At 37.2% G+C, this 24,261-nt stretch overlaps 1 protein-coding gene across 1 annotated transcript in view; it reads right to left on the reverse strand.

The window, feature by feature from the left end:
- Positions 1 to 287: 287 nt before the first annotated feature.
- Positions 288 to 24,261, reverse strand: part of TANK (TRAF family member associated NFKB activator) — a 29,290-nt gene continuing 5,316 nt past the window's right edge. Inside the window, exons 4-10 of the mRNA XM_066553495.1 lie at positions 21,318 to 21,426; positions 20,349 to 20,461; positions 12,570 to 12,749; positions 11,289 to 11,359; positions 9,029 to 9,147; positions 6,789 to 7,369; positions 288 to 2,475 (exon numbers count right to left, since the gene is read on the reverse strand). Of these exons, the coding sequence (XP_066409592.1) occupies positions 2,308 to 2,475; positions 6,789 to 7,369; positions 9,029 to 9,147; positions 11,289 to 11,359; positions 12,570 to 12,749; positions 20,349 to 20,461; positions 21,318 to 21,426 (1,341 nt within the window). The 3' untranslated portion in view covers positions 288 to 2,307. The remainder of the gene's footprint in view (positions 2,476 to 6,788; positions 7,370 to 9,028; positions 9,148 to 11,288; positions 11,360 to 12,569; positions 12,750 to 20,348; positions 20,462 to 21,317; positions 21,427 to 24,261) is intronic.

Here is a 24,261-nt window from a genome sequence, read left to right on the forward strand (position 1 = left end):
GGTAGAACACCTTGGCACGAGTTTGCTGCTCTTCCTGTCCTCTCAAGTTCCTTCCACCATATTTATGATTTTTAATGACATTCTACTTCCCATTTGGATTCAACCTCCTCTGCCGGGTTGAGCTTGTGTGGAAGAGGGAGGGAAGGGGAGGACTACTGAGCCTCCTCTGGTGAGTGTAATAAAGCAGATGTCCCTGCTGGCAGCAGCAGCCGCCTCCGGGAAAGCTGTATAAGGGGGGCCCGTTCAGGGACCGCACTCGCCTCCCACTTCGAGTCGCTCACAACTGCTTAGCGTGAGATTTATTTATTTATTTATTGTTTATTTAAAAACTAAACTAGTACTCCTCGCAGTGGTCTGATCGGTGAGCCTATCTGGATGCCCTCAGGCAGCAACAGTTTTACGCACGCAGTATTAAACAGCTTCCTAAAACGCAGCACTAGGCAGGAGCTCTCACAGTGGGAGATGGATGGGTTCGGCAGGTCGGCGAGACTTTGGGCAACCGTGTTCCTCCCACCTCCTGCCGCCCTCCCCGCTGCCCCGGGCTGCCTCCAGCAACAAAGAGCCTTGTCCCCGCGCGGGGACTCGGGCTCGGCGCGGGGCTCCCGGCTCTGCCAGCTCAAGGGCTCCTGGGGAACCGCATCCACGCCTGGGGGCGGGGGGCAGAAACAGATGACTTTATTTTCTTCAAAGGTGATTCGCAGTTTGTGCATCCCTTAATAACGCGAGCTTCTGAGCTCGAATTTCACGGTTGAGAGCGCGAGTCGGTGCTGCGTGTCGGGCCGGCTGGAGATGTGCGAATCCCCTTCTCTCCTCCCAAGGCTGGAACTTGTGCCTCTCCCGGGCACCACCCCCAGCCGTGCTCTCCGGGGAGGTACTTCACACTCCGCACGGCGTGGCCGCGGCCGAGCATCGCCTCTTCAGCGCTGCGCACCGGCCGGTTGAGAGCTCCGAAGAGTAACAAACTCTTCCTCCAGGTCACGGAGCAGACGTGCACTGTACAGTGCTGCTTATTACAGTACACTCTGTTGACAGCCCGTCACAAACATGACATGTTTAAAATAGAGAAAATAATTGCAGAAAAATCCATTTCTAAAAATTACACAGGTGTTAATTCTTCCAGAAATTTGTCACCTGCAAACAAATCTTTAAAAAGAAAAGGTGTTTTGCTTTGCTGCTATGAAAATATTAATGCTAATTATCAATATCAGGGCTAAACTCTATATTCAGTTCAAATGCAAAAAGCAAGCACCCTTTATCATTAATTTAAAATACTTGGCAACACCCCTATTTATAAATTTGATATCAGTAAATCCAGAAAATGTGCAAACTTTATCAGACTTCAATGTTTCAACTAAACACAAATTTTAATTGCATTGAGAAAGCCACTATATTCAGGATAAAAATAAATTCACTGAGATTTGGATGATTAAGTTTTCCCCTTTCCTTTCTAGTCTGTACCAGACTTGGGCAATCCATCATAGCAGACCAGAAGGGAAGGCAAATAATCTTCGGTATTATTAGTTTTGGGGAAAGTTTAACCTTTTCTATCCTTCATACCTGTTCCCTGAAAGCATTTTTAGTAATTATTAATGCTATAAAGGTACATTAACAAGATAATAATTATTTTTTTATAACATGTAACAGATATTCATAAAATCATTACTGCTGCATTTTGGCAAAAGGGTCATTTATATGTTACTTTTGATTACTCGCTTCAGTAAAAAATTCATCTGGGAAAGTCAACCATTCATTTATGTTACTAGTGTACAAGCCTATCCTAATTCTGGCACACCTGGATTCAGCTGTAATGATAATTCTACAGGAATCTGAATTAAGAGGTTCACTATTTGGAAATTATATAATATAAATGAAAAATGAGGGCCTGTTTCTTTCCTGTTTAATTCAGGGAGAACATAATCACATCACTGGATATTGTCAAAAAAATCCTTGCATTACTCCAATTTTTGCCAGCCAGATTAAGGCATTAATCCTGCAAGTCTATATTCATAAATATAGTCACAACTTCAGGCCTATTCAGGCAAAGATTAATTGGGAAAAAAAAGTGTTTGACATCACTCTCAAAGTTAATAGTGAAGCATAACAAGCAATAATGTGAATTACAGTACTGAGTGACTTAGTTTCATTTTGCCTTGTCAAAATACAACTAAAAATGTGCTTATCTGACAAACAATTTCAGTCATGAGTTCTTGTTACAAGAAGTCTTAATTCTTAAACTCTTATCGTATCTATTGAATAAAAAAATGTATAAATGTATGCAAAAACAGTGAACCATTGAATTCTCATACATTAAGACTGTACTTTAAAGTGGGAATTGAGATGCCGAAGAAAATCTTCCTTAGATGTTAGAGATGGTGGGAAAACTTCTCGACAGAATTCACATATTCCACACTGATTCAGTTCAGAGTCTGCATATGCTTGTGCCAGCAAATCATTGTCTTGAGGCTGCCAAATGGGCTAAAAGAAACAGAAAATTATTATTGCTGAGGTATACATTATGCTGTAGTTTATATTTATATTAAAAAAATACCTGCCTCTTTAAATTAGGATTCCTTTACACCTGCCTGGCCAGAGACGTTAACTAGAGAGTTCTCATTTAAGAAAAGCAAGATAAGACTTTGGTTTTTTTTTTAAAGTTCTATAAACGCACTATCCTTGCAAATATTTAAAAATATCTTGGTATCTATCAACGATAAATATTGCTATATTGCTATCAGCAGAAGTCTGCAATATCAGTCTGGTACATACAAAAGATTTTCTTTAACTTTGCATTTCAGTATTTTACTGAAGAAGTCATAGTACACAATAGCCATTTAGCAGAAATGAGAAACTACATTTTTACCTTAGAATAAAATGTTTCTTGTGCTGAGTTAATACGATTCATATTTTATTTCCATTCTTATTCACATATAACTTGTTTTCAGTTTATTTCCAAAATAACTACCATGTCATGGCTTAAGGTACTTATTTGCCCTGGCTGCCTTTTAGTATAATGTGTCACAAATAATCTTGTCTGGGATTCCTCCTGCCATGACAGTGTCAAACTCACCGGAATCATTCTGAATATCTATCCATGCATTCTATCCATATAAACTACGTTGTATTTCGTTCAGCAGCTGCACTGCTCTTGGTCCCTGAGCTAGTTAGTTTCAAGCCAGCAAGTCTGTTTATTCAACATTGGAATTCAAGGCACTTAAGCCCAGAGTCTAAGTGTATACTATTTTGAATCGTACCAACTAGGAATCAAAAAGTCTTCTCTCAGTCTTCAAAGTTAAAACTTTAGTTTCATAACTTTAGTATTAGCAACACAAGATAAAATAGTTACATTATATGGCCAGGACAATCAGGTTTTGAGTCAAATAAAAACCAAATGCATCCTGTGGTGAGAATGAAGTAGAAAGAATGGCAGCAAGCTGCTGTGAGCTCTATGTAGGGATGGAACGTAGAAGAGAGTGTGTCCTACAGGGTTTTTTTTGGCTCAGTTTCTTCCTCTTTTTTCACTCATACATGGGTTGGAAGGCAAGGAAGAATACAAAGTAATTTCTTTAGAAGTTTTAAATTTCTTGCTACTGATACCCAAGATTTTTAATTTTGAGCACTTCTTTAAATTTCATCATGCCAAATAACTAGAATCTATTGTTTATTTCTCCCACAGCAACCCACTGTACAACTAAGCTGACTTTCACAGAAGTTAAACCTTCTGTTTAAACCACCCTGAACTTCTTGGGAGTCAATTTCCTGGCCCATTCTGTATTTAAACAGTGTTTAGCTTATCACATAGCAATAGCAGACTTACTGTCTTTCATTATGGTCAGCAATCCATATAATTAAATTGACTAATTAGTAATTAAGTGCAATCACACCACTTTTTTCAGCTCAAAGAGCCTACTTATTGTATGTTGCTGGTGTAAATTGCATATTAAATCTATCTAGACACTGACACACTTAAACAAGTTAACACACTTAAACACACTACATAAATGTGTTTAGAATTATTTGTTTCTGATATGATGTAAAGCACTGTTTGAAAAAAAGATAAAATAGTATTGTAAAAACTATTTGGCATCTTGGAAACATAACAAGGGGAGGTACCCATCCAGCAACCCACACACACAGGCACTTAACTTCCATTTCTTGAGTGCTAAGCTTGTGCTTAATATCCTTGTCAGAACAGAGATTTATTTAAACACACATTCCATTTCAAAGACATTAATATTGAGATTAATAGACTACTGAATTGCTTTTAAAATCATGAACAGACTTAGAAGTATTTTTGGTGGAAACAACTCCCTCAAACTGCAAATACCAATAAACATGCGCATCTATATGAAAGTCTCAGCTAAATGTAGTCTGTAAAATCCTAGGTTCACTAATATCCATGTTTATTTTAATCTACTGCTCTTTTCAGTCACGTTTTTTTTTTTAAAGTTACATTCTAAGAAAACAGTACTGAGTTTTTAGATTTAGTATCCACATAGAAGGAAAGAGCTAAATTTATTACACCAACTGAGAGCAGTTCCAAGAACTGGCTGTTGCCAAATCTATTGCATTTATGGGGTTTTCCATTTTATAAGTTAACATATGTAGTAAATACTTGAAAGTTTTATCTACACTAGGAAAAAAAAATGAGGTATATAATTCTCTCTTTTTTGGCTTTTCCTTCATTTTTGGAAGGGATGATAGAAGCTGCAAGCAGCATAATCACCCCCTAGAAAGGTGGTAAAAATACTAAGAACAAGTTTATACATAAATTTTGCTAAGGTTAACAGAGTGAAAAGGGCATGCATACAAGTAAAGTTAAAAAAAAAATACTCTTTTAATCTACATATATATTATCTGTGACCAAATCTTTAGCAAAACTTACAGTCAGAGAAAACCCCTAGAGCTGAGTCCAATTAATTGGGAAAAATACTTAAAACCTAGTTTGAAAACAGCTGAATAAAGGTGATGGATATTTAAATATACTGATATACACAGATGTATATTTAACGGATTCTCAAGCAATACTGGCTTGTTTTAAGCACACTTCTGAATAAGAAATAACATTTTAATCAATGCAGTGCTATTGTAGATATGACTTTCAAATACTTAACAGTTCACCATTAGCTTTCTTTTTCTCTGTGTGCTAGCATTAGTATGTTTTTCTCCACAAAACAGATCATTCACATTTTAAATGCTGGCTCCAAATTAATTTCCTTATTTTGCAGAAATACCAGTGGTCAAAGGCTTGCTGCTATTCAACCACTGTTCTGTACTTTTTTAAGCTGCAGACTCCCCTATCAATTTATAACCACATACCAGCTGTTTCACTTGCTGTAATGTACAATGCAGGGTGCCATCTATTGAAAAATGAATACACAGACTAACTAGTAAAAGAACAGGCTGGAGAGGGAATACAAAAAAGGAGGATAGTAACAAGCAATGGAGTGAATTCTTTGCAGTTCCACAGGAATTCTACTAGCCGTAAAATAAATGTGGTAATTTGTTTAACTTAGTCACAACTTTAACGGGGGACCCAATGAAAAATACAATAAAAACTGTAATTAATAAGTTGGTAAAGAATTAAGATCTCCTACATTACAAATAGATATTTAAAATAGCTTTTGAAAAAATCAAGCTTATAGCAGCAATCTTTCAACGCTTTAAAATTTTCACTCAAAAAGTGGTTTGCAATAGAAAATTAAACTAGATTGGGTAAATTTTAGGAGAAGAAAACATTCAAGCTATAATGGCCTACAACACTTTCTAAATGCTGGTTTTGCAGGTCATGCAGTGACCAAACGGAGAGGTAAAGCTCTTCTGCTGCATGTACCTTGCCATTAGGAAAGAACATAAACTTCATCCATGCAAGTGGTTAAAATAGGTTAATTCCACTCTCAGAGAATTCCAAATTATCACTATTTGCTTATTCTCGAAAATCTGTCCTTTCACAAGGTACCAGAAAACAAAAAAACAACAGAAATAAAAAACCCACCAAAATAAAAAACCAAACAAACACAAAATCAGTCTATAAAGCTCCATAATTTTGCAAGCTTTCATCTGAGACAGAGGCAAAGTATTCAGAGACATGGGTGTAAGAACACGCCAATATGTTTTACTGCATTACAGCTACTGGGCCTTGTTTTCAGAAGCTCCCATGGACTTCGGGCTATAAGTGAAATTTAAGCCCAAATTACATACATAAACCTAAAATGAAGTATTTTAGCGATCTTTCCTTAATTAAAAAAAAAAAAAAATTATGTTTTTTTCCTACAATGAAAAAAATTTAAGCTTCTTTGAGCAGAGGAATAGGATGTTGTTGATCCCTCAGACTGAGACAAAAAGTAGCTTTTTTTTCATAGTGGAAGTATTTATCTGTTTAGCTTTTTAATTGGTTTATTTTTCCAATTCTCTGCTGTACATGAAAAACAATTAAAACAAATGTGTGCCCTATACAACTGAGATCAAGGGTAGAAAGAAAGCAATCTAGGGGGCAATTTAGGATTAATGACAGCTTTGAAATAGATATAGAAGCAATTAATATCTAGATAAACTGAAATTTGTAAAAACATCCAGTGCTTATGTCTGCTTATATTCCTGATGTTTCACTGGGAAAGCATCTTGAACACATTTTGCAGTATTAGGAAGAAAAAATGATGAGAGATATTGTCTTAAAAAAAGACTGATCAGCTTTCTTAGAGAATATATTAATCCAGTCTCAAAGATCTTTGCAAAATATGTGTCTGAATCATTATAACTTTTTGAAATGTAGAATATTTATAGAAAGATACCTGATGAGGACCTCTGACGGTTGTTCCAGCAGCTTCTAAAGAAAAAATTACTTCAGGTACACTCTGGTTTGTGTGCTTAGGTACAAATGTCAAACCACTGTCTGTTGTTTTTAAACATGGTTTGTCACAGATATTTTCTATGGGCATCTTTGCATGATCTGAGGGGTTTGTTTTGTCAACAGTAGTTAAACTTTGTAAAGCTGAGGTCATGAGATCAATGCCATGAGCTTCAAATGAGTTAGGTTCCAATTTACTGAGGTTAACAGCACGGTCTCTGTGCTCCAGGTTAAAATGATGATCTTGAAGCATGTTTTCAGATATACCAGTACAAGGAACTGTTGGTTTTTCCTGAGTGCTCTGCAAGAAAGCAGAGTCATTGTCTGTAGGTGGAAACTTGACATTAAATTTAGAAAGTGATTCTACATAGTTGTTGTCCTCATCTTGGCCCACTCCTCTTGGTGTGATAGATGTGATGCATGATGCACCTCTATTTATATCCTTTATAACCCGAGGCTTAAAAAGCTCTTCTGCTTGTTCATCAGTTTTATCTGTGCACTGTATCGGCATGGAAAACTGTATTTCTGTGAAGAAAGAATGAAGAAAATATTAAATAGTCCATTGAAATACAGTTATTAAACTGTGAATTTTTTTTCTTACTTCCCTGCTTTTTTAACTGTTTATTTTCTCTTTAAAATCAGATTGAGTTGTAGTTCTCTTTCACAAACATTAGTTCTGACACAAAAACTATCAGAACAGAAATAGAAGGAAATACTCCCTTCCAGTAATTATATTTCTCTTTGATTTATGGCTATAAACATTTTCATTTTATTGAAAATTATGTTGTCCCATACTCTTAACACATACTTGCATATTCACTGAAGTGTTCTGGCAGAAATAGAAGCTGGAACCCAAACCACTTCACATAGTGCCAAGAACATGCTAGGCACCATGAGCACAATTTTAGAAGGTATTCAGGTACCCAGCTCCCACTGGTTTCCAAATTAGTTAAATATTTAAACTGAATAGCTATTCAGAAATAGGACCATGTTTTCCCTTTGTTTTGAGAATTCACCCTTCATTTTTGGCACTATATTAATAAAAACGGTAATAGTTACCCTTAACCAGGTCAGAGAGTAACTTAGGTAAAAAACTGATTGTACAGCAGCCTTTTGGCAGTGGAACATGGAAGTAACAAATCAAATATTAAATCTATATAGCTTTTGTCATGTATACCTTTACACACAGGTGATTTAAGCACTTCTTTTATTATCTATAATGCTTATGTCATGTATGGATTATCACACAGTGGAGTTAGGCACTTTGTTGGGAATCAAAACCACCCTTGTAAAGTAAGTTGCCAAACACACTTCCCCCAAAATTCCCACCCCCAAATAATAAAGTTATTAGCATACAATCAGACTACCACAGTACAGTTCAGAGCAATTTGAAGCAATGCTAACACTTCATGTAACAAAACTTCAGTAATGGATGACCTAAATTAAAATCAAGCGCTGAAATCAGCATCTTTTACTTCAGCTGTGTGCATTTGGCAGGTGTTTATTGAAATCACTTAATATATTGAGTCTGATCCTACTATTAAGGAAAGTTAGTAGAGAATACCCATAGTATTACATTGTATTACCCATAGCTTACATTTTATTAAAGGTAAGCATTAGCAGAACTGGACATTCGGGATCTTTCACAGTTCCAAAAAAATCAAGCCTTCCTTATGTCTTCAAGAAGTATTGGATTAAGCTCTTGTCCCATATAAGAAAAGAGTATTTAAAAGTCTGCACAAGGAAGTCTAGAAACTAAGTCCTCTGACTCTTCTCAGTCCTGCAGTTTTCCTCTAACAGATATGGGGCTAGAGAATTTCATAGCAGACATCTTTTGAACTGACAGCTAAATTAAAAGCAAGCAAGTGCTGTCATTCACACAGTATGATGGGATATCACATGTAGTAAGTGCCTGCCTCTCACTCCAAGGGACAAAACAATTACAAGAGCCATTGATGTGATGACTGTCTTTTATAGCATGTGATTTGGAGCATTCGTCATAGAATGCCAAAACTGGCGGTGCGTTTTCTTGGTGAAATACTGAGCACCATGTGAACAGACTTGAAAAAGGCAGATGGTAAACAGTGGAAGTACTTCTATGTATGTGTAATTTGCAGTATTTTCAAATATAAAGCAAAGCTTTCAAACAGTTGAATCACAATAAGAGCTTAAGTATGATATTACCAGTTTCAGGTTCTGGCTTTATCTTAAATATACTCAGTTGGTCTGTTTGTTCTCTGGCTAGCATACGTATTCGATGACACTCTTCTTTCATGTCCTGGAAAATAGTCTCCAGATTCTCCCTGGAAGATCAAAATGGTAAATTAAAGAGTCAACCAATTCAGCTTGTTGTGACCTTTAATCTAGTCACACCCACAAACCAGAGAAGAACAATAGTATAAGCTACTTTTCTTGGATATCTTGCTCCTCAACATATGTATACATATTTTTTGTTCTCAGTAAAAGCAAGCAGAAAAAGGAAAAGGAAATGTTGTCAAAGAGTTGTTTAGTCATATCATACACATATATATTTGAACACAGGAACTGACCCTGCAAGGACCACCCCCAAAAATCCAGCCTTTCAGTTCTTTCAGTCTTTCAGGTATTTTGTGGAAGAGTTTATCTTTCCCAAGGGTACTGTTTCCACCTCAGTTCTAGGGAAAATAAGATGCTGCCACTATGAACATTGTTTGCTGTCGGTGCCACTGCACTCCAGACTGCAGAAGAAGGAACCCACAAGCATTTGTTATGACTCTTTCCTTCTCTCTCTACCTGGCATTTTGTCAGTTGAAAAACCTGGAGTTTGTCAACTCATGCCCTCTGGTTTCATACAATATGATATAACTTTTCTTTTTATTCTGAGACATTTATTGTATTATATATTTTCCAGAGTATCATATGGGAATCTGATATTTAGTTATCTGCACTGAGAATGGTAAAAATAGTTCATGCTGGTGTGAGTTTATTTCTGCAAAGGCACTGTTATTTAGTTACTGATGCTTCCAAAAATTCCACTGTGGAATTCTGATAAACTTGCTGAGTAATTTATATTTTTAAACACAATATAATGGATTTTATAAAATGAACTTCAAAGATGAAAAAGTGAAGTTGGATTTGTGTTCTCTTTTGCATCTTTTCATCAAAAGATCTCAAAAGGGATTTTTCTTTAATCCAGTGAATTGCTTTCTTTTTTATTGCTTATTCATACAGCAATCTGACTGTGTTCCTACTTCTGTTGTGTTTCTCTTTCTGAAGACACAAATGTCTATTTGTATCTCATTTGAAAAAAAAGATCTACAGAAGTAGTTAAAATTATTACTGTTAATACATTCTGATGATTTTCCAGAAGTTTTGATAAATAAGAAATAAAAAAATTAAAGTTTCTATTCAGAACTTTAAAATATAGCTATGATTAGATGAAGCAGTCTTAATTTGCTAGACATTTGTGATACTATAATCTTAATCTATAAGATTACCAGCAATCTTACCAGTCACATACTTCCTTCCAAGAAAACAGTAAAGTAAGGAAGCTATTTGAGAGCAGAGGGACAGAAGACAAGTAAAAGTTCTTCATTTTTTAGATATAAATCAAAAAGACAAATCTTTCTCACATTACAGTCTTATTTCCTCTCTTTCTTATCACAAAAGAGTAGTGAGCCAGACTAAAGATCCATGTGGTTCACCTAGCCTAAGTATGGGAGTGGTCAAAAGCAGATGCCTAGGCAAGAGAATAAAAAGAAAGCAAGAAATTGATACTTTCTCTTAATAACTCCCCTAATCTCACCTTAGAGAATCTTCTATTTGACCCCAGAAAAGTTGTTAAAAGTGGCATTACTGGCTGTCCTATGAAAAATACAAACCTAAGACTTTGTTCAATATTTTCCTGAAATCGCTGGCAGAAGGGAAATCTACTGCTTTTGACGCATTGGTCATAGCAGGGGCTTGCTGCCTTCAGCTTACAGATAAATTTGGTTTCAAACAATCTCATTTGGGATGGATCAGGCCAAGAATTATTTCTTCATGCTGCCTATCAGAGCGCTTCCTGGCAGCACAGCAGGCTCCTGTGCTGTGCTGCCATCAGTTAATCCATAATGGCTGTACATTCCTGCCCAGAAGAGTTAATGCAAGACAGTGAATGCTTATCCAAACCCCAGCATTAATACCCACCGCCATTTCCTGGAGTTTAACCTCCTGCTGAACCGAGTGGATACCTTCCTCCCTCCCAGCTTAGCCCTCCATACTTGTAAAGCCCCAGCTATGCTTCCACATAGCTGTTGGCTCTATTATCTTCCTGCATTAACTCTTTGACCTTTGATGCTGCCCCCTCCCGACTCCCTGCCCAGCCAGTTCTTGATGCTCTGTGCAGAAAAGAGGGCAATAGCTGGCCTTACTCAATTGCAGAAAAGCCAAAAGCAAATTTGAAAAATGCTGCAGAAGTATTTACCTTTCAGGTGAAATACCAGAGATCCCTAGAGATAATTCAGGCTTATCTGGAACAACTTTCTTACTTTTCACCTTGAAGTAAAAGATGAAAATATTGAGCACGTTAGCATATTAATTTTGCACCTTGATATGAATGAAAATGTCATGGGGTCCTTCACCTAGTCCTGTTGAAAGCTCTCAAAGCATTGTCAAAATGACAAAAGCAGTTTGTGTGAAATTCCTAGTTCCTTTCAGGTTAACTTATTAACTCAGTGCGGCATTTCTCTGCTCATACTCCCTTGAAACGGAACTAGTTCTAAGAATATTGTTTGATTGTAATTAGTTTTCAATCATGTATAAGGTAAGATTCTGTCTTTTGTATAAGCTTGTTACCAAGCTATTTTACCTCTTAAAAATCAATTTATTCACTGAAAATTTCAATGAACACATCGGAAGCTAATATGTTAGGAGTTCTAGCAGTTTTTAAAATAAGTTATTAACTTTGACTACCACCGTGTGGTTCACTCCAGTATTACATAGTTTTACATCTGCCAGGCATTAAGGGAAGTTTTCATAATAACCAGTCACTAAGCTGCAGTTCCACTAGAGCTACATTACCAGATGGCCTGAGTAGTTCATATGTGCTCCAAGTCAGACACGAACTTGAGCACGCCTGCCAAATCAGCTGATTTCAAAGATGTGTAAGCTCAGAAATCTGTATAAGCTGATCCATTGCCTATAACCACAGGCATGTCTTACCTGTAAGGCTGAAGTGCAGCTGCAGCTCCTGTAGATTCATTTGAGCTGCCTAACACCCAGCAACCCAGGATATAAGTCCTTGCTACAGTAAACTAAGCAATGCTTAGGAGGTCTAATAGCAACAAGTTCTGTGTTGCTGCGCTCTTTTGCTTACCTGTGTTCACTTTAAATTAGGTAGCTAATATGTGTATACGTGGTTAGAGTCACATCAACGACTGCACTCTAGCTATCCCACAATGACAGAACAGCACCCTGGATGCTATTCTGCAATAAAAATAGGGAGCTAATCTGGAGTTTTGACAAATATGATAATTTTCAATACATAACATAAAATAATTAACATACCAACTAACCAATAAGTATTTAATGGTGTTCCCTATGTGCTTTGTATAATTTGAAAATTTCCTAGTAATTATAGAATGATGACATTTAAAATAAATTTATCAGAATAATTAGTATGAATTCCAAACATTTCATGTTTGAAAGAAGTAATAATTTACAAATGTTTGTCTTTATTTTATCTCTACTTGGTTTCTTATCTTACCTCCCTTTTATACGTTGGCTTCTGTATACCCTTTTGTGCTTCATTTACTTCTTGCAATTTGCTTTCCAGATTTCTTATTTTATCATCTTGATTGGAAATAATAGATAAAAGCTTCCTTTCCTTTTGATTGCTTTTGTCCTCAAGTTGCTTCAATTTCATGCTCTCACTGTCTAACTCTTCCTAAAAAATAATTTTAGAAACACCAGTACAATTAATAAATTTGAGGCTTGTGGAATATCACTATTCAGCAGTCTATAATAAGCTAAATGTAGGTTTTGCATCGCAAGTAAGGGTCAGTCTTGATTATTACATTAATAATTTTCAATTGATAGTGAAGATCTTCTACCTCTACACATAGCTGTAACTCATCATAGGTGATTACTCAAAACAACTGTATCTTTCTCAAAGTCATATTAGTGTTTATAGAAAATCAAGATACTTTCTTGATTCACTTACTATATCATTTACATTAACATTTTATGTATAATATTTTGCATATATGATACATCAAATAGTATTTAATTAATTTCAATCTTATACCATTTTGAACATGTTGATAATTCTGCAAATTGAGCAAACCCAAGAACACAATCACACAATCACAGAATCTTAGAATACCTTCAATTGGAAGGGACCCATAAGGATCATTGAGTCCAGCTCCCTGCTCCTCACAGGACTACTTAAACCACAGAACTTAGAGCATTGTCCAGAGAGGCTCAGTGCCATGACAGCTCCCCTGGAGAGCCTGTTCCAGTGACCAACAATGGTCTCAGTGAAGGACCCTTTCCTAATGTCCAACCTGAGCTTCCCCTGATGTGACTTCATTCCATGTCCTCGTGTCCTGTCACTGCTCACCAGAGAGAGGAGAGGAGAGGAGAGGAGAGGAGAGGAGAGGAGAGGAGAGGAGAGGAGAGGAGAGGAGAGGAGAGGAGAGGAGAGGAGAGGAGAGGAGAGGAGAGGAGAGGAGAGGAGAGGAGAGGAGAGGAGAGGAGAGGAGAGGAGAGGAGAGGAGAGGAGAGGAGAGGAGAGGAGAGGAGAGCAGCACCTCCCCGTCCACCGCTGCCCTTGAGGGAGTGAACTGCGATGAGGTCACCCCTGAGCCTTCTCTTTTCCAGGCTCAACAAACAAGTGACCTCAGCTGCTCCTCCTAATTCTTGCCTTCAAAACTTTTCACCATCTTGGTCACCCTCCTCTGGACATGCTCTAATAGTCTGATGTCCTTTTTGTGGCACCCAGAACTGCACACAGTGTTTGAGGTGGGGCTACAGCATTGCAGAGCAGAGTGGGACAATCCCATCCCTTGCCTGGCTGGCAATGCTGTGCCTGATGCCTCCCAGGACAGAGTTGGTCCTTTTGGCTGCCAAGGGACACTGTGGACTCCTATCAACTTGCCAGCAACCCAAACTGCAGGTCTCTTTCTGTAGGGCTGCTCTCCAGCCTCTCATCCTCCAATCTTTATGTATAACCAGGATTGTATTGCAAATATTTCAGTCCTATAAAGACTGATTTGTGGAATAAAACGCCCTGGCTGCTCTCACTTCGATGATCCATCTAGGAATTCATGGAACTTTTAACTATGTGGGATTTTTGTGGAAAAAAGAAGAAAATAACAAACAAAATTTTTAATATGTTCAAAGATAGTAGCTGCAAAAATTTTCAAGAAACAACCAACAGTTAAAAACTGCTACTATGAAAACGTTATGGTTGTTAGTTTATGCAATTTAGGGAACTGTATCAAGTGTCACAGAAAGTGTCCCCAAAGAGACACTTTGTAAGAGTGAGAAGTAAGCCCAAAGGATGAACTCTTAAAGAAGAATGTATGAGAATATAGTCTGTAGACAGGTAGGGTAAGATGAAGAGGAAAGGAGCAACCATATGCTTTCTCAAGATCTTTTGTTTTATTTTCAAATGGAACTTACATAGGGTGAGGTTGTGCATTTGAAGATCAGGTGGGTAGGGGCTACCCTGCTAGACAAAGACAGCCATGCAGTCTTTACAGTAAGACCTTCAATGCAACTCCAGACTTGGGTGGCATCTTAAAGATCCAGATTAAGCCTCTTCTGCTCAGCGACTTCAAAACATTGTCTAAAAATGGCATGTTTCAATCCCAGAAAAACTCCTTAATCCTAACTCTACTATGCTTTGCATTTCTGACAGGTCAAATTCAATTGACCTGTTTTAAAATATAATATATTATTTAAATATAAAGTAAGGGGATACAGCTTCTCCTGTGTTTTCCTTCATAATTTGCTGGAAATCCAAACACCTAGGAAAAAGCTTTCATCAAAGATAGTACTTGCCCTTGAGGAACAATTGTATCTTAAGGACAGTAAAATAACTCACTGAGCCTGTGATACAGCATAATTTATCTCTGTGAGACTATTACAGCTCCAATTCACATGTGGGTTTGCAAAGGCCCTCAGATAACTGGAGACCCTGCAGAAATGGCCAGTAGTTCTCCTTCATTTCTCCTACATCTGCAGGAAGCAAGGACAAGATTTAAGCAAGCAGGGAAGAAAGCCACATGAGAAGAGCCGTGTTACAGTGAAGACATATCAGTACATGCTGATGGAAATCATCATTCCTGTGCACCATCGGGATACCAGGAAAAACCCTGGAGAAGCAATTACACCTTTTGGGATCTTTCAATAACACAACCCTTCATAGCTTGATGATCTTAAGAGTTTCCAATACTGTGCCTGGCAGTTTGCAATGATGTGGTAACCCTTCTAAACTGGCTGAAGATTACAAAGCTAATGCTTGATAAGCTTCATAAACTTTATAAATTTTATAAATATGTCGCACAGGTCTTTTAAGCATGCTGGTATTAGCTGTCAGCAAAATGGTCATGTATATATTATGAACAGATAGGTATCTTTTCTTTTGCAGAGACTTCATAGGATCAGAGGATAACTGAAATTGGAAGGGACTTCCAGGATTCTCTAGCTTCTAATCAAATCAGGGTCAGTTACAATGTCTGATCAGGTTACTCAATTTAACCTTGAATTTCTCAAGGATGAAGATTGCACTTTTCCCATGCCTGGCTGTCCTCATGGTGAAATGTTTTCCGCTATGTTCAGTCTGAACCTTTCCTGTTTCATCTGCCTGTTGTCTCTTATCCTCCTGCCATGCACTGATGTCTTAAGTTTTAACTGTCATATTTTCCAGATTCTGCACTGTATTAATATGTAGCTCTGAACTTCATATAAAGTGTTAGCAAGTTCTCTTCACAGTTTTGCTAGACAAAACAATCCTTTTCCAGCCTGAGAACCAAGGACACCATTGTGGCTTCAGGCCCAAAAAGTGTAAACAATGGCAAATTGAGGAGAGCAATCTGGGAGGATGTGACTTCATAACCTGAAGCTGTAATTGGACAATTAACCCAAATATGTAAATGGACCAAAACTTATAAAAGTGTGAAAACTCGTGGTTGGGGTGCATCTTGGGTGGAGCCACAGCCAGGCTCTTGGACTGCCCAAGGTGTATCTTTTAAAGGCCTTTTAATAAACACCTACTTTATTCCTTTAACACTGTCTAGCCTCTGGCCTAGGCAGCCTCTCTAGGCATCAACAACACCATTAAGAGCCTGGCTCCATCTGCCTGATAACCTGAATGTAGGTATTGGAATGCTATTCGCTTTCCCTGAAGCCACCTTCGGGGAAAGGTTGGACAAGAGCAGATTTTGCACCTTCTCTTGGAATATGTACTCCAGCCCCCAGTTAGCTCAGTGGGGCTTCTGCTGAACTCACTGTAGTTTGTCAATGTTTTTTGCGTACTGGAGGTCCCTAAGCCCAGTTCATTATTCCAGATGCAGTCCAGTGAACACTGAATAGAGGGAGATACCCTCTTCCCTGGGTGTGCTAGCTGTGCTCCTGTTAATACAACACAGGGAGCTGTTACCCTTCTTTTTTGCCAGGACACGCTGCTGGCTCATGCTCAGCTTGCTGTCTAACAAGATCCCAGCCCTTTCCCAGCAGAGCTGCTCCGCAGCCAGTCAGCCCCCAGACTGTACTGCAGCAAAGGCAGGTTCCTTTATTTTTCCCTGAAGTGTGCTATAATGGCCTGTTTCCGTGGCTTCCTAAAACAAACAAATGGTCAGGTAGTTTCAAGGAAAAACACAATTCAACTGATGAACTATTCAACTGATGACTACTATAAGTGGTCTCAAGGAATATTAACTGTGACTTTTAACAGTTTCCCCACAAACTCTTCTTTATTATTGGGTAGAGATAGATTAAGCAGATGAAGCAATAGGAGAAAAGGCTTTCAATACCAGAATTTCTTATATCTTATATTACGGCCTAATCCTGCTGCATACATTGTATCAGCAGCAAATAACAGCTACATGCACAATATTATCAGCCACCAAAAAATCAAGTCCAGCTTTCTTTGCATTAAAGACAGGAAACAAAGTGACACTAGTGAAGCTGGTATGGACTGGAACATGGAACTCCACAAGACTGCTGCAGTAGTTCCTCTTGGTTACATAAGTAATTTTAGCCCTATAATTTAGAACATAAAGATGGCTATTATATGTCTGCCATTCTTCTGCCTATGTTCTGCACAAAAGAGCTAAACATTTATTGTAGGATGAAGAGTTTTGAAATATGTAACATTTGTATCATTCATCCCTGACATACAGTTTCTTCCTCCTTTTCATGGCACAAGACACTCTTGACGAACCAATTCCAGACAGTGTTTAATACTGAGGTTCTTGAACCAGCAAAATGGGATCATAAGCATGTTTTCTTGTCACAGGAGCTGACTTTAGCTTCATGTCTTATTAAGTTCACAAGGATTCTGATATCTGACTGTTCTAAAAAGTAGAAGCTTGATATCATCTCATCTCTAAGGTTTTTGGTTTGCTGCACAGCTTTGGCTCTGAGACAGTGGTTGGATCCCAGTTCTTCCTACTTAATAAAGTTTAGCCAGGGTCTCAAAACTAGGCAGCAATACAGGCACCTTTGGTCTTCTCAGGCAGAGGGCTGAAAAATTCTGGTAATGATGTATATAGTTGGGTACTGACCACCAAGCCAATCTGGCCACTCACTTCTTTCAGTGAAGACAAATGGGAACAAAAGAAATCTCAAAGCATTTTATGACATACAGGCAAGAGACCTTGACAATAGCATATAAAATACACATGTATGACCACCTACTAGAAAACAAAGAAAAGATAGCTCCTCCCTCATTTTAAACCTCTGAAATTCAAGCTCTAATCATGCATCTATTACAATCAATTCAGGATTTCTATTGACTTTACTGCAGGACAGAATACAGTCCACTGAAAAATCCCACTGGACTTAGCAAATGAGAGTTTCAAAAGGTTTCAATAAATCCAAGCATCTTCTGCCATGGGAGACCGAATTTCAAGGACAGTGTAAAGGACAATGGCTGTAGGAATAATTTATTTGGTTTAGAACAGACTGTGGATAGAATATTATTAGAAAAATACAGGCTTTCAAAATAGAATATTCAAACTTCCAAATTTCAATACCTGAAAAAGCCAATACTTTATTGAATTACACACAAGAAAACTATACTGGGTCAGTGACAGGATGGTGGATTTTCAGTTTAAGAGATGTCAAAATATGACATCTGAGGAAAAAAAAGTACAAGAAAACAGGAGACATTCATGATATATCCGTTAATAAATTCCCAGATCTTCTTAGTTATAGTTTCCATCTATTTATTAACTCTCAACAGATGTCTCTTCCACAGAGTTGTCCAATTTTCCCTTGAAGCATGAATTCCACTGGGTTACTGTGGTTTTTTTTTTTTTTGTTCAATCAAAAGATAGCTTGTGTAGAGACACTGCTGTATATCTTCCCTCGTAGCCATGAATTGCATGGCCAAGACACAGCCAGAGCTAGTACAAGTGTGTGTGCCTCTGCTGTGCTGTCTGGACATTTTTGTATCACACTTGCCAGATCAGTCAAGTTTACTAGACACAATGCCAAACATTAGGGTCCTCCTTGCATTGGAAGGATGGTGCAAATATATCCATGTGCCTCTGTAGAAGGCAGCCTTTGTCCAGTCAAACATACTTTCTCAAGCTCCATGCTTTTTCCCAGTGACGGGAACAGAGAATAGGCTGGGTCAACCCAACTTTGCATGGGTTTAAATCTCTACACATCCCCTCTAAAAAGACCTTATTTGAATAGCAGTGTGCCTGGGTTTAAATGCAACACCATACAGACAGACTTATATAGTTCATTCTGCATGGAGGTATCTCAGAAATATTTCTGTTCATGGAATAGAAGAAGCAAAATCCAGATGAAATACCTGTTGCTGAGAGGTAACTGCAGCAATGGGCTACACAAAACAAATATGCAGATAAAGAAAATAACCTACATTCCATTAGGAAAATAGCTCTAGAAATGATGATTCCAGCTTCTCATGCATTGCCTATAATCTCCTGTAGAGATCACATTATTTCAGTGTTTCCCCATAAGATGAGCAGGTAACACATCTTCCTTTCATTCCTAACTTATTATATGACTAAGTTGCTTAAAACTATTGTTCTGTAGTAAGCATTCAGAAAGAAGACTATGAAGAAGACTATACTAGACTTGGTCAGATCTTCATGTGCAACCATAAGACATAATTTTTATCCAACTCAAGACAGCAAACTGCAAAAATAGGCAAAGATGTTCCATCAAAGAATTAACTCTTCAGCTGTGTTTTAATGCAAGTAAGTGCAAAGACAAGGAAAGAAATGATATCTTATAATTACAGATTCTGGTGTAGAAAAAATATAAAAAGACTATTTTAAATAGAAAAGGAGCGTATAGAAATATTTGCTGGCAGTATGTTTAAAATGTTTGCAAAGGCTTAGTCTCATATAAGATTCCTTCAGGATAACTAAGCAAGCACCAGTAATTCAATGAAATTATTTTTGGATCTAATGGAATTGCATTTCTGATAAAAAATGTGTTTCTGTGAATTTATCACAATTAATTTGTTTGTAGCTTAGGAAATAAATCCTGAAATTGACTCTTTAATTCTAATGCCTGATTTCTCACAAGGGTCTTTTAAAGACCCTTAGGAAGTCTCTGCTATGGAGATTCACATTCAAAAATAAGAGACTTTATGTTACAAGACAGCTCTCAAACACCACAGTGAGATGACTTACAATAAGAACAATGCCACTTTGTGCATTTCTGTCACTGTCTTTTCTCAATATGTAAAATCCATTCAAGGCATTTCCCAGCTATTCTGGGCTATTACTTTATTCTCATTGCTGTTACACTTAATAGGCTGTAGTGAAAATCTTAATGTTACTTCAATGAGAGGCAGAAAAGACATCATCTTAACACTGGCTATTTAAAAAACCCAAACAAATCAGCATCTCCCGAGCAATGGATTGTTCACTTCCCACTCCACAACTTTTGGAGTGCAGATTCTCCATTTCTTGCAAAAACACAGAGACCGTTTGCAATGTGAAATGCTCTTGTAAGAAAGAAAAAGCCCTTTTATGGGTTTTGGCAAGTTAAGAAATAAATAATCAACTAAGCTCCTGCTTTATGGTCAAAACTGTTCTAGAGAGCTTGATGGCCAAACAGAGATTTCACTGGGAAGGACCAAAGATAATGCTTAGTTCACCTAAACAGGCTGCAGTGGCACAACACTCATGCACTTCATGTGTGGTGTCTTATCTTCTTTTTGCCAGGGTCAGAATTAATGCATGTGATGGTTCTGTTCATAGGCACCCATAAATATCTCACTTATCTTTTAGGTTCCCACAGCACAAAAGTGAACTTACTGCAGGTGACATACCTTTAGGAGTTTTTCTCTTTGCTTTGCTATATTCAGTTTTTCAGAGAGCTGCCTGAAAGGCAAGTTGGATGTTTCCATGTCTTCACGAATCAGAATGTAAGGATGCGCATTGCCTTAAAGAAAAAAAAAAAAAAAGCCACTGACTCTTGCTGCATTTTTCACGGTCAGCTTCTAAGTAAAAGCAAAATTAAAAGAAGCTAGACTTATAGCTTCTTTATAGACTTCTTTATGTTCTTTGAGCAAGCCTTCATATTAAACAAGCAAGAAATGCTAAATTCTGTGGTTAGAGACAATGCAAGACTAAATCGGCAATAAAGAAATGTACATGTACTCTTAAAAATAAAAGTCAGCCACTTTGCTAGTATTTATGAAAACCAGGAGTGTTAGGCTAGTGTGAATAAATATTTAATGAGCATGGCAGATTAACACATGGTTACTTTGACTCTTTTCTCTTATTTGTGTAATACAGTCAAACAGTGAAAAATATCCATCAATGACTATTTGATCTGAAAGAGAATTACCTGCTTATAAAGTTCTGCTTATGCAGTAAGATTAGCATCACAAGATTCATCTAACATAAAAGACATATAATCATAGTACTCACATCTAGAACAACCCGAGATATACTTTTTAACAGGTAAATGTAAAAATAATTATGTAACAATTTAAAAAAATGTAGCAAATGATTTGAATCCATATTTTCATAACTTTTATTGGCTTCAGTGTAAGCAGATTCTACCTCTATAGAAAATCTCACCATTTCTTGAAGAGGATAAAGAGAGACCCCAGAAGTGTTGAATTTTATAAATAGATCTTGAAACGGCACATTTGTGTTAACTCTCACATTCACAGGAAAGTATGATACTCATTTGAAATATGTATATTGTAAAAACTGAAGCAACAAAGTCAGAACTATTCATCAGTGCAACACAGCATAAAAAGCAATCATGTGCAAACTGGAGTACATACCTCTATTAGCATTCAGAGCAGCCAACTGTGATTTCAGTTTTGCAATAATGCTGTTTTGAAGCTCTATCTTTTCCTGCTGTTCACGTATTTGCTGCATGTAGTTTTCTGTCTGCAAATATAATTTAATTAGCATTAATCTTATTCTGTTTTGACTAGGGGTCTCCTATTCGGCATATAAAAAGCAGCTCTGATTTTTAAAGATAACAGTAGTTGTGGTCGTCTGAGTAAAAACCTTCGGCAAGTCCATCTTTTTGGGACTGTACTGATTAGAAAAGGTATTATAGGAAACAACCTCTGAGTTTTAATAACTATTTCAGCTGTGGCAGTTGTAAAGGGTAACTTTTAAGTTAGGATTCTTCATTTACAGATGTAGAATACATTGTGCTCAAATTAAAATTTTAGTATTCTTCAGAATGCTTGTCAGTTTATCTATAGAAAAAAGTCATTTTCCCCTGGATATTTTCTAACAAATAATATAAAGATAGGCTTTTAAAAATGTAGATTTTAGATGGAAAACAACAACATTGTTTATTCCATAGCACAGATACTCTGTAAACCATTTTGACTGCCTATGAACAGTTTTGTACATTTCTTTGAATGTAGTGGACTAGTTTTCCTAGCCTACATAACGGGGCTGGGGAGGAAGGTAAGCAAAAAGCCCCATCCTTTGTCTCCAATACTACAACTCATGCTATAAAAGGCCACACAGACTCCTTTAATAATACTGCTTGTATTTCATCAAACTGTAAATTTTGCTAGACAGTCCATTAATTGAATGAATGGCCAGGTGGCAGGAAGTTGCTAATATTCAAAACTATTATTTCATTAGCACATGCCTAATGCTGCAGTTACAGCAGTGCTAAAAACAAGCAAGAAAACTTGTGAAATCCCAACAAGAAAACTTTCAGGAATGCACTGAATTTTTCTGCAATTAGGAATATGTCTATTACTGAAGAGGTCACCACCTGCCACCATCTGGGACAAGACTCAGCATTGTTTTCATGTCTATTCATAGGTTAGCCATAGTGCTATCTAATTCTCAAATCTCAGACACATTTAAATTCTATACCCTCCTACTGTCCGCTGTGTTTGTCTGTAAAGCAGGCAGGAAAAAAAATCTACAAGCAAAATTGATTTTAAAAGGCCAGGTAGTAGCTGTGCTATGGGATGATTTTTTTTTTTTGTGTGTTTAAAAAAAAAAAAAAAAGTGATCAAAGAGCAGTACACTCCAGCAGCTATAAGAGACCTCATGAAGCAGAAAAATCACTGAGAACCAAATTGAAAATGTACAACAGCAATGTCTTGTCAACACTTCTGTACAGAGCACAGACATGACAGCTAAAACAGACAGAAGAGAAGATGCTTTTGACAGCCAGTGTGCACAAATTATTCCTTGAGTCAGATGGCAGCAACAAGTTACCAACTAGAAGATCTGCATGACAACCAACCATCCATCTGTATCAAACACCATCTGGCCGAGATGACTCTGGCTTCTGTGTGCTTGACATGGCTCCCAGCTCTAGAGACTGGCAAAACAAGTGGCCTATCGGTAACTTAAGTAGTAAACTGTTAACAACAGCATGGTGGACAATCCAACAGTGTGTGGAGGCCACACAATGAACAGAGGAAGTTACTAGAGTAAAGCACTGTACAAAGGTCATTCAAAAAACAGAGGAGTTTGGTTCAAAAAAAGCAACACAAATAATAAAACCCAAGTAATTTTAGTATCAATTCTTCTTGAAAAAAATACTTTTGTTCTCTTTTGAAATCATAAAATTCAACTACTGAAAGTTTGATTAGGACAAAGATTTAAACTGGTAGTAATCCTTTATCAAAGGCTTACATTTTTAATTTCTGAACCAGTGAAAATGCAGAGAGCAATCTTGCAAGCATTTAGTTCACTTAGCACTGATGATCTCACACTTCTCTGGCTTTCTTGTATGGACCTTGGAAGGACTATCTCATCTTGCACTCAATGCCTTGTTTCTTGGTCAGAAGATTCTTACATGTAGTTTTAGATTATTCAAGGGCATTAACTTAACAGGCTTTTCTTCAAATAGTTAATAGCTCACCCTAAGAGACAGAATTTAAAAGATCCCTAAACATTCTAAAATGTCTTGCCTTTTGTTAATTAGTTGTAATTTCAGCACAAAAATCACACTACTTATACTTGTTATGTAAAGAGACCTCTACAGATTTACACCAGCACTGCTGCAAGACTATGAATAGAGACAGACTGTACAGTGGATGATTGCACACATGACTGACTTGAAATGTGTTTGTTCTGTGATGCCTTGGCTAGTTTACTTTGCCATGCAAGGAGATAGCAAGATTGGGCCCAGATATCAGAATATTCTCCATTAGATCCTTCCCTGCTTCCAATTCTACTACTGCTCCATAACTTGACATGGAATATGGTTCATTGGCCTCTGAGCTAAGTCCCAGCCTACCAGCTCTACTGAGTATCAGAAAATCCTGTAGTAATGAAAACATTCAAGCCTTCCTGTAACAGAGGTTCCGTTGCTGGACAGAATATGTATGATAAAAAAACTATGACAAAGCCCAAACCTGATAGCTTTGAAATATGCTGTCCTATTTGAGAAGTTCCAGAGGAGTTTTGACTGAACTAATGTTTTCTGCAACAGACTAACTAAAACTTCAAATGTGCTTCTTAGTGGTCAGAATGCCTCCAGAAACTTTCTGTTACTCCATTAACGAATAAAAGAGAATACTTATTCTAGCAACTTTCAGGTACATTTGTCACAAAGATGGTTTAATTTAAGCTATTTACATTAATAATATAAAAATTATTTTTTAAGAATGCAAATTAAATTCCAAAATGTACTTTGTTAAAGTAAGGAAAATTTTATATACATTTTTGTTGTGTTTACATTAGAAGACTTCATTAACACTCCAAAACAGACAACACTTTTCCAACTTTTAA

Source organism: Molothrus aeneus, chromosome 7 (assembly GCF_037042795.1).
Source record: "Molothrus aeneus isolate 106 chromosome 7, BPBGC_Maene_1.0, whole genome shotgun sequence".
NCBI lineage: Eukaryota > Metazoa > Chordata > Aves > Passeriformes > Icteridae > Molothrus > Molothrus aeneus.